The following is a 15620-nucleotide window of genomic DNA, read 5'->3' on the forward strand; positions in this document are numbered from 1 at the left end:
AATTTAATATTTATTCATTTAATTGCTGATTGCAATGTTGGACATTGAAATGCAACATAATTTAAAAAGTTGTCTTTCGAGTAATAGTGGGATAGAGAAAATTTAATTCATTCAATAGAAAAACAAATAAAACATATTAAATGTATGAAACATTTTATTAATAATCATCTTCCATTTCAGTATTTGTTCAATCTCCTTTTAATAGAAAATTAAATATATCTGTATAAAGTGTATAATAATTACAATAGAAGTCAGAATACACTATTTTGAAATCAAATCTGAGATTCATTAACAATATATAAGATTATGTAAACTAAATCAGGTAAAGTCAATCTGAATTATAAGTAGACCAATAATATAATTTTAAGAACAATTATAAATTTACTATTCAAACATGATGTATGAATGTTTTGTTGGAATTCAATTATGAGTAGTTAGTCTCATGATTAAGAATTGAGAAAATATTAGATATATAATAAAAATGACTCATAAATTTAATGCTTTAAGATTTTGAGTTAAAATATGGTGCATAAATCTCTTTATGAGCAAACTTACTAAAGTGAAAAAAATCTAATAAAGAAATAAGAAGTTAATCAAAACCAACATTTTACCCTAATACATATTAGTTTTAGCGTGTAGCTCGAGATGTGAAAGCAAAACACGCACGCGGAGAATCAAGTGGACTAAGTTTTTTTTACTATATTCAAAATTTTATTTGTTGTCAGCATTTTTAGTCAATATTAAACTAGTGTTTCATGTGGTAATAATTGATATTTTTTTAGAATATTTAATTTATAACATATATTTTGTTTTTATATAAGTTTATTTTCTTGATATTATATACGTATTTGTGAATTATTTTTATTTAATATTTAAAATATTATTTAACGGACAAGAAGGGAATAATGTGTCCATTAATTGTGCAATTATTAAAATAGAAAATTGCGTCAACAATCTGCACATTCCTCTAAAATTAATCTAAACTTCATCTAGTTGGTGGTTATGCTTTTAAGATTAGTTTGTTTGAGTTTATCTGAATGAGCTAGACTATAATAAATGGTAAATTTGAATTTGAATTCCTGTTATAAAATATATTTATATTTAACACTATTCAAAAGAAATTATTTCTAATAAAAGGAAATTGTGAAATAAAAAAATTGTTTGTTTTAATATCTTTTAAGATCTCTTTATTATCTTTCAAAATAATATTAAAGATTTTCATAATATTAGTTTCACTTTTTTAAGGTGAAACTTGCCTTTCATAATATTATTATTTTTAAATCAAAAGTGGTTTCTATAATTATAACAAGATGAATTATAAGTCCACCACTTTCATTAGTTTCACTTTTTTGAGGTGAAACTTGCCTCTCATAATATTATTAATTTTAAATCAAAACTGGTTTCTATAATCATAACAAGGTGAATGGTCTACCACTTTCATAAGTGATGTAACATAGATTAGTAATTGAAAATCGCCGCAAATTTTAAGAAAGATCTGCAACACTCGCTAAAATAAAGTATCATATGGACGAAGTAATGATTTGATTTTAGTAAAATTAAGGAAAAAACGAATACAAATAAATCACAGTTTCAATCTATTTGAGTTTAGAGAGGAAGGAATAAAAGAGGTTCCAGCGAAGCAAAGATAGAAATTAGAGAGAATTATTTTTAATTTTTTGAAAAAATAATTTTGTAGAAAATAATGAAAAATATATATATTTAATATATTATTAATTTTTAAAGTATTTTAGCAACATGGAAAAAAATTTAAGAATTTATTCAATCTCTTTAAAATCTTTCTCCAATACATTTTTTGAGTTTTAAAAAAAAATTATATTATAAAAAAATAAACTCTCAAAATCCTCCCCCACACAAATCTCTTCCAAATTTTACTTTTACTTCCTATTTTTCAAAGCAGTCCCATGCTAAACTCTCAAAAACACATCTGTAAACATTGTCCATCTGAAAATTTTATCTAATCCTTTTATGATACATCTTCCGCCGCACTTAACCATAAAATATTTATAATTACATTTCTAAATTTAATTTATTGTCGCAAAAAAAGTGGTTAAACTTTCAAATTAACTCTTAAATTTTTACGGATTTACGATTCTAAGTCACGAATCATGCCAATAAATCAACTCGCATGTAAATTATATTTTTGATAAACTTTTATAAGTTTAAAAAAACTCTGATAAAATTAGTAAACTCTCTATTTTACTTATGTTTTTACAATTCTATATTAATTTACCTTAAAATATAAAATTTTGATAAATATTAGTTAATATCTGATTTAATTCTATATATGTTACATTATTAACTAATATTGTTTTTCTACCATTTTATTTGTAATTTATTATGAAAATGAAGAATTATTATTATTTTAATAATATCATAAATTATTATTATTTAAATAAACTCTTATAGAAACTATGAGTTTGCTTAAACTCTCAAGTTTGACGAACTTTTTCGTGATCAATTTTAGTATTCACTTTGCAAATGGAAAATCCGAATTACCAGTCTTCTTCAAGCTGTATGAAATGAGAACAATTCATGACTTACATTGATTGAAGTTTGAAAATTACCCAGCAACCCCCACAAATCTTCTTCAAACTCTTAATTCCAATCAAAATCTTGAAGACATTTAGAATGAACCGATGATCCATGTTAGTGCCCAGAAAAAATATTACAGAAAAAGAACGACTTTAAAGAGAGATAAGTGCAGTTTGAGTCAACTAGGCAAGTACAACAATTAGGTAACGAGGAGAAAGAACTGAGAGGAATCTAATGGGTGAGGAATCTCTGTTTTCTGTACACTACTGTTGGACAAGTTGTCCTATGTTCAAAATTAAACTGATAGGCGACCCGAACATGTTTGCCATCAGAAATTTCACCCACTTGCATAATCACCACTACTATCCATCCGCTGCAAAGAACAAACAAAAGGAACATGTTTAATATTTACAGATTGATGACTGAAAAATCTATTATCAAAATAACTTTGATGATCATTGCAGAAGGAAAGGACTAAATAAACAACTTGGATTGGAGCTACAGCTATAAATTTATATGCCCGTTGGCATATTTTCTTTGAATTTCGCCTTTGTCAAACACTGGAGCATCATATATTATTGCCATGGAGCCATTATTTCAGTTTGTCGCCCATCTCTAAAAATATTATGTAGTTCAATATATTGATTATGTAGGTTGGTCGGTGGTTAGCCAAACCCCCTTTAAAAAAAGGATTTAATTTGTATACGCTGGCAACGTAAAGGTCTTTTACACTATCAGTCAAGTTTAGTTGTCGGTTCATTAGAAACATTTGACTTTTATGGTAGCTACATAAAAAGTCACAACTATAAATGGTTATGATGTGCTAACAGTGTACTACTTTTTACATTGTCAGTGCATAGTAATTAAACTCTTAAAATAAAATGTTTTATCCGTATACGACTGATACCGCCATTTTATGCATCTTGGCCAGATCAGTAAGAAGGGCTTAGCTCATTTTGCAACCCCTTTACCAAACTTGACAGCCTTGGGTTTGGCCAGTTGAAGCCAGGCCCAAAGCCGACTGATTTTGGCCGACAGTTTTGAAAGAAACCAAACCAATAATCTTTAGAATGTAAAACGCACCATTCTTTTGCTAACATAAGGTTGTATCATGATTGGCATCTCAGATTGAGTTTCAACACTGAACAACTCTTGTTTCTCCTTTTCAAATTCTTTTCTGGATTCTCTTCTGCTACCAGATTGCCAGACTCTACCAAAATTAGGAAGCCAGTTGACATCACATTTGTTCCTCACAATCTCCCCCCTCTTTTCCATCTCCATTTCAATCTTTCTCTTTTCTGCCCAAGCAGCTCCAATGCGTTTAGGATTCAGCTTTTTGTAATTCCCTGACTTTTTTGAATGGGAGATAAGGTCTCCTAAAACAGACTTAGGATGTATCTGAACTCCCTCGGTTGATTCAAACCAAGGTGGAGGTGCTCCAGAATGAACATTTCCACCATCATTTTCAGCAGACACAGAAGAGATTCGGGTGAGCATCTGTATACCTGAAAATGCAGAAAAATCATTAGAAAAAACGCATCATGCACACTAATTTACCACCTCCCTCACAGCCTCCTCAATCCTCTATTCTACCCATAAGAGTGAGAAATAATGCCACAGATTTTTTTTCTCTGCATTCATATTAGTCTTCAAATATTTTGCCTATAAGTAAAAATGCAATAGTGCCACGAAAAATTTATATATTCAATTGGCACATGCTCCCAAACTTTTTCTTTTTACGGATTGCGCCCGAACTTTATGGAATTATAAGAACTGAAAAACGGACAAATCTATATATATATATAGGTGAACACCTTGCTGATTGCTCTCTCCCCTGACCACTTTACCATTATCAAGAACCTGCTATATCCATACAAAAATGCAATATGTTTATCAGTGTCGAAAGTTCACATTACAAAGCTACAAAACAGGGAGCAACAATCAGAATAATGTTTAAAAAGATATCAGAGATTATAAAAAGTACAAGCATGCATTATGAGAAGCAAACTACAGTCCTTGATCATCAAGTCATGAAAATTTTAGATAACTAAAGGAAAAACATCAGATACATTGATCTTGCAAACCAATGAAATCACCAACCAACGACTGCTGAAAGTCTGAAACTCAAATAGTTAGATTCTTGTGCGGAAGAGTCAAAGCGTAAGACCCTTCCCCTCTTACCCCCAAGTCCCCAACACAGAAACTTACTGTTTTATTACAGGAGTAACCACCACTTGACCATAGTCCACCACTACAAGGGAGAGAATGGCTTCCTCTTTCCACTGAGACACAACAAAAGCACACGAAAGATAAGACTCAACTTTCACAAATCCCACAGGTGAACGATAGTTGTAAAGAATAAGAAATGACATCTTCAATATACAGGGTAAGCATACCAGCAAAATCCTGCAAAGCAAGAGAATTTGCACTAGAGCACGCTTCCGAAGGTAAAGAAGAGTTATCAATATCTAATAGGCCAGTATTTCCAACTCCAGAGTGTTCTGAAGAGGATACCTGATACTCATTCGTGTAGCAATGTAAAGGCAAAACAACATTTGAAGGATATGATTTCACAGAATGGGAATAAATATTTTCAAAACTATCACTATTTCCATTTTTCAATTGATTATGGATATCACTTGAAGGTCCAGAAACTGCTCCATGACTTCCCTCACTTTGCAAGTCAGCTTCTTTTTTTAGGGCCATGCACCTCTTTTCCCACTGCACTCACAAAGAAATGGCAAATGATGAACAAATGCATTCTAAATTATGAATTTTTTATTTCCAAATTATTCTAAAAAACGGACAAATATAAGATTGATATAATTTATGGAGCACCTTTGCAACGTCGTTATCAGAAACTGTAAATGCATCCAGCTGATCCGTGGAGCCACCATATTTCCAGAAGAAGTGCTTCAAATTCTTCATATGTTCAATACTTGCTAGGTGACGAATCGCATTTGCACTGCTTCAAGAAACAAGACAACACCCATTACAAATTACAGCTTAGCTAAAGAAAACATTGACTAACAATTCTTCAAGTTGACAACAAAAATTTGATACCGGGAAAATGAACTGGAGAGCTCGTCGATATCTTGGTCACAGAAAACACACCAGAAGCGATTATGAGAAGAAAGTTGAGAACTGAGAGGGGTAGGCGTGTTGAGGAAGAAGCGTACATCAGAGCATTTGTTTTGGAAGCGAGAGAGGAAGGTAGAAAGGGATTTTTTGTGCTTAGGGAAGTATTTGTGGCGGAGACCTTGGTCGTGATTTATATTGCAAACCTTGCAGAACTCAAACTCAATTTTCTTCTTCTCCCTTGTGCCTATTTTAGGCTTGGCACTCCTGCTCTCACTCTCAGATTGCTCCCCCATTATCAATGGATTCACTTTTGGCTTTCCCTATGAACAGAAACACTTTAGTGAACTATTTTCATCCGTCACCTTTTTCACGTAGACAATAATGTCATTTCATTGGTATGATTGGTAAAGTAACAAGGACAACACAGTCCCAAAAGGTACAGCCTAAAATGGGGGATGGGCAAGCCTAAATAAATAAATTTGCCCATTTCTTACATTGGCTGGCCATATTCATTAATATCAGCTTGTGTATATGCATCTATGCATGATATAACTACCAACAGCAATAACTACAGACATTGAAATGCAGATTATTTACCGGATACATTAATTGGAATAAAATGCAGTACAGGTCTATATTGACAGTCTTAATACCTTCAAAACTATTACACAATTTCAATGAATCAATAGCTAATAAAGAAAATGCAGCAACAGAAATTCTATTCAATATACTTTAAAACAAAACAGAAATCGTAACAAGCGAACAAAATAACAAATAATATTAATTTAGAATGCATAAGAATCTTTAACAAAAGTTTTCTAAGAACCTGTTGGGAAGTTCAAACTTTGATCTCAAGGTAGCACAATCCTTTTCTTCGTCACCTTTTTCCAAAAGCTACAAAAAGAACACAAAAGATATTACGGATAAGATAAGAAAAAACATGACAACACAAACTAGTAAACTTAAGAGACTGAGTTGAGCAGACATCATCATATATATAAATAATAAATAATATAGAGCAGGATAGGATCAATCTAAAGGCTGACATGTAGTCATTTAAAATCTCACGTCTCGCTGACTCTCAACAAACTTTCTTTTCACCAAAACCCTGTATCTTGCTCTCTATTTGGCCTTTGCTCTCCTCGCATGCCCTGTGTGCTCTTTTATTGATAATTGCAACAATATCCTTCAACATTTTGGCATAGTTACTGAAGCTTCGTCCTTTCCACATTCTACCTTGATTTTTGAATTTTTTGTAGTATAGCATTCTGTGCTCGAATGGAATTCACATGCAATATTCAATGGAAGCAAGGACAAAAGCTCAATTTGAATCTAAGCATTTGTTTATTCCCATTCCTTAAAGCAACATGCCTTCAATTTTGAAAATTCTTATCAATTATTATCTAACATTATAAGCATCCATTGCAATGTAAGCATCTGTAATATGATAGGGTGATGATGATTACCATGTAGCAATCTGGGCAGCAGGGGTTGTACCAATAAAAGCAAACAGAGTGCACTGGGAGAGCAGGAATCAGAAGTTTCTGAAAAGTACAGAGACGGTGTGTGCCGAGTTGGTAGAGAGACACTCATGTGATATAAATATGTCAAACTTTAGATTAATAAAAATAAATCATTATCTGGATTTGGTGACAAATAAAACTTCAACAAGTTGGAGAATCCAACCTGCTGCTGTGGGATGTTGTCAATTGATCTTATCTCATATAAAACATCACAGAAATATAAGATTAGGATATGCAATCCAACATTTAGTGAATCTAGATATCTACCAGTTGCCCCTTATACAAGTTAATCAGCATATGAGCTTTTGAATATTTGGAATCCAGCTATACCCTGGTATCTTTTGAATCTTCCTATATTGAATTCCTTTTTCAAATTGATAAATCAAATTCCTTTTCACATCAAACATATCAAATTGATTCCAAATTTTACAAATTAGTCATTACTAGACTGATTATTACTGATTAATAGAGCACCGATTAACACAAAAATAATTCAATATTCCGTTGTGATAAATAACAACCTATAGCCAAAAAAATAAAGGACTTGTGTGAAAAAGAATGAAGAAAAAAGTTCCAAGGAGATACTCTTTTTGAGTAGAACTAAGTTTCAAAAGAAACACGAAAATACAGTAACACAAGCACAAAGATTGAAAGATTAAACAATGAAGAGTAACGAAAAATACAGTACGGTACCTATTTGGAAAAGAGAAACTGTCGCGCAGAAAAGATGGCACTGCAGGAGGACGTGCCGGAACAAGACGAACGGCGGCGAGAACGAATAGGAGGAGGATGCAGACGATGATGAACAACAGAAAGAAGACGAATATTTCAATTTTTCTCTCAGAATTACGCGGTATTGTACGAAAACGAAGAAGAAGGAACCGGTAGGTTTCGAAAATAAATAAAACGCACCACACACCATAGATTTGTTTGCATTTGGGTGACATCTTAAAACAATTTCATCCCATTCGATCCAATTAGATGTAATTTAAATTAATTAATTTTTGGTTGATCCATAATTTAAAAATGAAAAATTTATAGAGTAGAATCCATTGATTTTATAAGTAACTTACTATGTTTAATATCATTTTTTTTGTAAACATTAAAATTCATTGGTTCAACTTTTCAATGTTTTTAATATATTTTAACTATCATGCATACCAAAAATTACAAAAATCAAATCTTTATAGTTAATGGATCTTCATTTTAATATATTAATATTATAAATTCATTTCATTTTTTATCTCTATTCAATGTGCTAATTGAGTTTTTCTCAATTATACTCTCTCATGTCTGTCTAAAACTATTGAATTTGTTGTGTAAATATAAAATAGTAGATACCCTATTGGATATACTTAATATCATATTAAGTTTGAGAACTATTTGTATCTATGTTTCTAAAAAAGATCACATTTGTATTCACAAGTATACTTCTGTAAGATAAACAAACCACACATATGTTTTCGTAAGTATATTTATGAAGAGAATGTGGTGATGGATAAAGTAGTCAACTTAAATTTTTATATTAAGGTTGGTTATTGAGTTGTGCATCCAATTATTCAACCTAATAGCAGGAACCTTTAATTGGTGAGAGATTTAGATTTTTATCGATAACAACAAGGGCGATTAGGCTTATCTCATGCCAATAATTAACAAATAAGTATTACAATTTATATATTCAATTTAATTTTGATTTTTTTTGTTTTTAAAGTATGAAAATTAACTTGATCCCACTGTTTTTAGAAAAAGATGTCTAAAAACAATTGATAATATCATTTTGTGCGCTATGAATTTTTTTATCATTTTGCGATTTTAAATTTAGTTCAATTTAGAAATTCACAAATTATCTTGAAGAACTTATGAAAATAAATTAAAATTACATTTTCGACATATTACAAGTTACTTCATAAACTACATGAAACAATCTCACAAGACATAACTACTAACAAATCTAAATTGATACAAAAGTTTAAAACCTACAAATCCAAATTAAGGTATTCAATCACGACTTTTATGTAATCTAAGTTATTTTTTTTTATCTTAATCTAAGTCATTATGTTAATATCATATAATTCCCCAAACCAAACATTTCCAGCTCGATGATAATAGGGTTGATTAGGACTTAATCGTAGTCATTAAATGACCTTCATCTTTCTGGGATGATGATGATAGAGTTGGTGGAAATTCAGAGTTTAGCATTTCAATCCACACTTATACTACTGTAAAGAAAACTATTGCAATACACAATTGTCACTTTTACATGCATTGCACCGAAAACATTTCAAACATTATTTTTTGCATTATCGTACCGAAAACATTTCAAACATTATTTTTCGCATTTCATTCAGTGATCTCTCCGAATTCCATTATTCTTGCTGCATGCCCAAGTTAAATCCCTCAGCGAGTAACGATGGAAAATTGATACAAGTTCTTGAGAAAAAACAACAGGTAAGTTTGATTGTTAATTAATATGAGAGGTTTCTCAAATTCACATGTCTTGGACAGCAGATGCTGGCTGCAATCCTCAATGCGCAAAACTCAAAGCTGCATAAAGATATTCAACAAGCTTCAATGAAAAATTTTAAATACCAAATTGCACACTTCCTTTTTATGGTGAAGATTGCATACTTCCTTGTAGTTGCCAATATGACCAAATAGTTTTAATATGTAAATTGAACTTGTATCACTTTCAATGTTACAGTATGTATAATTCAAAGCAACAAACTAAACAAAGCAAAACTGCCATATAAAACGGATGAATTCAAGATCTTTAAGTTAAACCTGCTTTGCCTAAAGTATTAAAACCCAAAAGTTTTTCTATAAATAATGTAAAAAAAACTATAACTGATAGTCTGACACTATGCAGAATTAATGGCTTCAAGTTGCTTTCGTAGATCATCAAGGTCATCATTGTCATTGGTTGGAGTTTCATCAGTAGATTCGTTCTGAAATTCATCCGCAGTAGGAAGTTCATGAGTGAGACCTTCAGGAAGGGCATCTGCAATAAATTTGGGGACATGAGGTTACTGGTTTTAATACTAATTGAAAATGAACAATAGAATTAAAACAAATCTAGAACCCTTCAACAATAAAGGTAAATGTTTCTCCAACCAATATTGCTGAGAAAAACAAAACAGAGGTAAGAAAGACATGAACAGACAAAATGAATAACTGCTAGTAATTTTTGGTTCTTGAATGAAGGTGCAATTCAAAAGGATCAAATTGCCTGAAAATAAATATTTTCGTAAAGGATCTAGTTGAAAAAAAAGTTCCCTGACCAAGCCCATGTGGCTCAAAAGAAATAAATAACACAACATCAGGAGCTTTACAGTCAGAATCACTATTAAAATAAAACAAACATTAACAACATCCAGCACTTCGGTTTACTTCTATTAATGGGCAAACTCAATGAGCTTATCAATATCTATAGGAAACTTAGGAATATAATTAAGTAAATACCTGAGCTACTGGGATTGGGACCATCCGGTTCACAATCATCAACGACGCTGAAAATTTAGCAAAAACATCGCCAGTAAATGTGGAGTATAAAATTGTAAGAAGACAACAAAACTATTTGATATTACATGTTCATTGCATTAATTAATAAATTCACACATCTCTATGTAAACAAGACAAAGCACATGAACAGTATAAAAGATCATTAAGCACCTTATATTCCATTCATTGTCATCGTGAAGTGGACCTTCTTCGATTGATGGTCCTTCAGCCTCCATTTTTGCTTTTGCTGCGGCATCTCTTGCTGGCTTTGCAAGAATGTATTCTTCCTACATAACATTTATAGTTCAATAATCACACAGGATGATACATGACATTAATCATAAAATCAAATATGTGCAACGTAGGCTAGACGAAATTCCTTACCTGTCTTTTTAAGCAAGCCGCATTGGAACATTGGGGGTTTGGCTTCATTTGCATAGTTGGGAAAAAATCCTTAAGAGAGTTATATCCCTACGTACAAAGAAAACATAAGGCTAGTATATTCCTAAGAATCATAGTGGCGTCATCAGGTTCCTCTTTGAAGAATCAATTTATCAATCTTTTAAACAAAAATGAAAGGAATCATTTGAAACGCTCATCAGAAAAGGGAATAAATGGAGTATTTAAACTTTTAAGCATTAGTGCAGTACTTACCAAATAAGGAGAGACTTGACCAAAACCTAACAAGAATTTTAGTGTGTTTTGGACAAGAAGCCCAGCAACAACCCCCTGGAAAGTCAAACAAAATTTTCAAGTTCAAAAAACATAACAAAAAAAATGTACTAAATATTCTGAGTGTTAAAGAGACATTAAATAAGCCACTAAAAATAATAAATGTCATCTCATGTGAGTGTTTATTTAAACAGTTCTATCCACTTTTATATGCACATAAACAACCAGATTCAAGTATAATAAGATGAATAGCTTTAGAACAACATTAAATTTTGACTATTCAAGGATAGTATTATAATTTACCATGGTGGTTGGTAAAGATGCAGCACAAACCCCTTCACGCTTGAGTGTACGCTCATCAATCCCAGATGCTACAACCTAAGAGAAAAAATAAAATTGCATGCTTCATATGTTTGTACATACCGCATAACAGCTACAAATTTCCCGTAAGCTGGATGTAGTAGTAGTAGTATGCATGAACATATTCGGTTACATAGTCGGCTATTAGAAAACTACAATAATATAGTCCACCTAAGGATGACATTCTGAAACTTGACAGCATATCACCAGGTTGATTAAATCCAGTCCTTTGAGTCATTCTATTGTCAATTGTGAATAATATCCAATTTCAAATAAAGACAATATCAAATAAAGAACAGACTTACAAGAGGAGGAGCGCATGCAAAACAGGCAGTCTCGCCGGGAATAAGTAACTGAATATGACCAGAAACTGCATCCTCAGAAACACCTGTTCGAATATTTATTCACGTGAGTTGCTGCATAAGTAGATTTCATAGATGCATATATGACTACTGTGAAGAATTGGCAATGCATAATGGTAGCAGAATACACAAGGTCACAAGCACAAGCTGCACAACTCTCTTTGACTTTGTATTTGATAAGTAATGCACCTTGAGATTGTACCAAATACTAAAATATGTATTTTTTAAATAAATGTATGTCAGCCAAATAAACACAGATGCATCCACTTGTCAAGGTCTGGATACTTTCAATTCATAGAGGAAGAAAACATCTGTCAATAACAAAGACATTTACATTGTGAAATGTCTTACAGAAGCATGCCTATTCTAGTTCTCAGAGTAAATTATATCACAGATTATTTTGAAATCACTATTCTGTACATAAAAATAAAAGTGGTTAAGAGCCATTTCTAAGCATTTTATTTTTACTACCATACAAAAATCCAAGAGTTTTATCACAAGAATGCTTACCTGATTCCAACCATGTCTGGCTCAGTTCATTACAAGCCTGCAGTGTGTATAGGAAATTTGGTTACACACAGCAATCTCCTGGCAAATTTAAAAGAAGAGAATTAAAAACTTACATTATGTTAAATAATAAATACCTGGTTAACAGCCATTCTTGCTTCATAATTATCTACACAGCTTAAGACAAGATCCACACCGCTACCCTCTTTATCAGGACGAAATGACTTATTTTTCAAAGATGACATAAAGGTTTCGAAACCATCAACTGTTGTGATATTCAGTGTAAAGCTCTAAATGAAAAGGAAAAGGGAATGTATCAGCAGGGAAAAAAATACTAGTTTCATCTTTGTACCATGGTAGGCATATGGAATGAGTCACAGCGGGCGTGAATACTGAAAAATACTTACCTCAAGCACAACATCAGGGTTTATATCTGAAAGTGTTTGTACAGCTGCATCTGTCTTTGTCATACCAGCCTGAAAAGCCAAAAAGCACTTTACTTCTGGAAGCTTTTATATGTAAAATATATAATATAATATAATATAATATAATGTTGTCAGCACAAAACTCTAGATCAAGCTTTTAAATTGTTATTCTGTGTCAAAAACTAAAGAGACAGTTTGTGCGAATAATAATTTATAGGACTTCTCCTTGAATTCAGAAGCCATGATGTTTGGAAATAATAAATTATGATGTATATATCAAACACCACCAAAGTTTTCGCCCATTAGGTGAGATCGGATACATCGAACAAAAGATGACATCATCAGGTCAAATTTTAAATATTTGGAAAAAAATAACAAATGTATATACAACAACCACCACCAAAGTCTTTGCCATTCAGCGAGACAGGTTAGATAGAACAAACGATACAATAATATCCATTCAAATTTTGAAGACAAGAAATTAAGATTCGGGTACTCACTTGATCAGGACGAAAGAAGAGCCTATTCATGTTTGCAAGTTCCACTTTATCATAATCATACAACAAAAGTCGACCTATACCACATCTTGTCAGCATTTCAGCAGCTACACTTCCTACACCACCTACTCCCTGCAATTACATAAGAATTACCAAAAGTTAGAACTTATAACCAAAATGTGAAATGAAAAACTAAAGAATTTGCTGAAAATTTGAAAATAGTCAGAGCTGCCTGTTCTCCTTTTTTTTTTAAAGGGAAAAAATGGTCCATTTCTACGTTCATAAACTCTCCGTATAAATATCTTAATATTGAGTATTGTGCTTGTTGATCTTGATATTAAATCTTAGTAGGAGTGGGCATGAAGTGGTTTAAGGGCTATAAATCCATGCAGAGTTTGATATGATGGTATCTCTTTCATCAAAAGTAAATAGCCAAACCTAAATGCTCTATGTATAAATAAAATTAGACAATCCACCAATCATACTGACACAAGTTTGGCTAAGGATACTGTATTTATATGGGGGACTCTCAGATACCAAACTAGGATTCACTTCTCATCAATGCCAACAAGGTCTTCTCCATCTATTATATCATAATCACGATATCACAACAATGGTTAACAATTACAAAGTAACAAACAATCTTACAGGTCCACAGCTCCAATGTCATACAATTCTCCTTTCATTTCAATAAAAATCACCATAAATGAATAAATAAGACCAAGACTAATGTTGCTCATCAATTTTTTTTCCCCGGATTAATTGGAAATTCAATGTTCTACAATCATATCATTTCTTTTCCAAGATTGATAGTTAAAATTAAAAGAAATAACGTATCAGAGTTTGTTTACATGCATAACATATCACAGATTCTATTATATGACAGTAAGTAAAGGTAGAAGAGGAGATTAGTACAGACAACTATGGCAATGGAGAAATCCCGTATCCGTTCATAGTTCTCCACAATACCCATTCTCTGAAGCGCCATAAGCCGACTATAGGGATTACTATCTACAACTTCAGCACTCATATCCTGCTCAATACAATGATAACAGTTCAATTCAATAAAAACTTCAACAGTAGAAATGCATCAAAAACAGTTCAACACAAATACTTGACCGAAATTCCACAAAGCAACTACCTGAACTTTAGAGCGCCGAACAGGCCCAGCCTTAACAAGATCAGCAATATGCTCAACGCGCGATTGAATCTTCAAATCAAAAGATAAAAATCAGATCAAGTCAAGCCAATGCTAAACGGAATTAATTATAGATTAATGTCATAATCATAAAATATCGATTTAATTTTGATGAAGACAGTGATTGATTCATCCAGAAAAATGCAGCATAACAGAAATGAGACATGCAGAATTCGATAAAATAATATGATAATTGAGAAGAAGAATAGAGAGGGAATTACCTTATGGATGGCATCACTGAGAGATGGATCGGGAAGCGATTGATTGAGAGATTGAAGATCGGCGATCAAGTCATTAAGCTCGATCTCCATCTCTCTCAATGTTGAATTTGATCAAAACCAAATGCCTAATTGAAAATTTGCAGTTGAAACCTGAACTAAAGGCAACTTTGGATTCCTTCCCCGACACTGGTAAATCGTAGTAGCGTGCGTGTAGCATATCTTCTTCCCTCGCTTTATTATACGGCAAATTAATGTTTATTTCATTCCGGGTCAGGTCGGGTCGGGTAGATTACGAAACGGACCGTGCTCGACTATATAATATGGGCCCTTTTTATTTTTATTTATAATTATTCTACTCTTCCCTCCATCTATACCTCTCACCCCCCACTAATCTTGAAAATAATATTTTATCATTTATTACTATTTATAAAATTGAAATTTTTTCATTCACTTTTTTATTCACATATTTGAAATTTTGAAAATCTTACACAAATTTTACAAGTATTTTGAAACTTTTGAAGCATAAATAACTTACTTTTTCACACACTTTGATATATTTGAAACCTTCGAAAGACAATTTTGAGTTTTTCAAAAGTTTCAAATAATATAAAATTTCTGAAATAGAGGATTAAATAATTTTCAGAATTTTCGAGCAATTTGAAACTTCTGAAATAGATAATTCAACAATTTTTCGAAACTTTCGACCAACATGAGACTTTTGAA

At 31.9% G+C, this 15620-nt stretch overlaps 2 protein-coding genes across 8 annotated transcripts; both read right to left on the minus strand.

The window, feature by feature from the left end:
• Window positions 1–2620: 2620 nt before the first annotated feature.
• On the minus strand, window positions 2621–8149 carry LOC101502032 (TITAN-like protein). Of its 7 annotated transcripts, none has more exons than XM_073369058.1 (11): window positions 7851–8149; window positions 7101–7178; window positions 6703–7005; window positions 6461–6528; window positions 5617–5954; window positions 5392–5521; window positions 4950–5274; window positions 4762–4835; window positions 4368–4413; window positions 3637–4058; window positions 2621–2926 (listed from the first exon to the last, which is right to left on the minus strand). In XM_073369058.1, exons 5-11 carry the CDS (start codon window positions 5925–5927, stop codon window positions 2891–2893), a joined length of 1344 nt encoding a protein of 447 aa, XP_073225159.1. In that variant the 5' UTR covers window positions 5928–5954; window positions 6461–6528; window positions 6703–7005; window positions 7101–7178; window positions 7851–8149; the 3' UTR covers window positions 2621–2890. The 7 variants fall into 7 exon arrangements, with proteins under 7 accessions (XP_073225159.1, XP_073225157.1, XP_027190649.1 ...); XM_073369056.1 differs by having other exon boundaries at window positions 4368–4416; window positions 6703–6902; window positions 7851–8148; XM_027334848.2 differs by having other exon boundaries at window positions 4368–4416; window positions 7851–8148.
• Window positions 8150–9804: 1655 nt separating this feature from the next.
• Window positions 9805–15118, minus strand: LOC101501704 (ubiquitin-like modifier-activating enzyme 5). The gene is made up of 14 exons (XM_004501643.4): window positions 14898–15118; window positions 14620–14688; window positions 14398–14511; window positions 13482–13610; window positions 12964–13032; window positions 12694–12846; window positions 12560–12596; window positions 11993–12075; window positions 11631–11705; window positions 11310–11384; window positions 11040–11126; window positions 10827–10942; window positions 10617–10663; window positions 9805–10155 (listed from the first exon to the last, which is right to left on the minus strand). The coding sequence occupies exons 1-14, from the start codon at window positions 14985–14987 to the stop codon at window positions 10016–10018; spliced, it is 1284 nt and encodes a 427-aa protein (XP_004501700.1). The 5' UTR covers window positions 14988–15118; the 3' UTR covers window positions 9805–10015.
• Between the last annotated feature and the right edge of the window lie 502 nt (window positions 15119–15620).

This window comes from Cicer arietinum, chromosome 5 (genome assembly GCF_000331145.2).
Source record: "Cicer arietinum cultivar CDC Frontier isolate Library 1 chromosome 5, Cicar.CDCFrontier_v2.0, whole genome shotgun sequence".
NCBI classification, from domain to species: Eukaryota; Viridiplantae; Streptophyta; class Magnoliopsida; order Fabales; family Fabaceae; genus Cicer; species Cicer arietinum.

Coding starts and splice junctions, on each gene's coding strand:
- LOC101502032 (XM_027334851.2), bottom strand. CDS start 5,927: ATGGGGGAGCAATCTGAGAGTGAGAGCAGGAGTGCCAAGCCTAAAATA. Junction 5,275..5,391: donor CTGATAACGACGTTGCAAAG/GTGCTCCATAAA, acceptor TTGTGAGTGCAG/TGGGAAAAGAGGTGCATGGC. Junction 4,417..4,761: donor GTTACTCCTGTAATAAAACA/GTAAGTTTCTGT, acceptor GTATGGATATAG/CAGGTTCTTGATAATGGTAA.
- LOC101501704 (XM_004501643.4), bottom strand. CDS start 14,987: ATGGAGATCGAGCTTAATGACTTGATCGCCGATCTTCAATCTCTCAAT. Junction 14,512..14,619: donor TTCGGCGCTCTAAAGTTCAG/GTAGTTGCTTTG, acceptor TGTATTGAGCAG/GATATGAGTGCTGAAGTTGT. Junction 10,664..10,826: donor GACAATGAATGGAATATAAG/GTGCTTAATGAT, acceptor CTAAATTTTCAG/CGTCGTTGATGATTGTGAAC.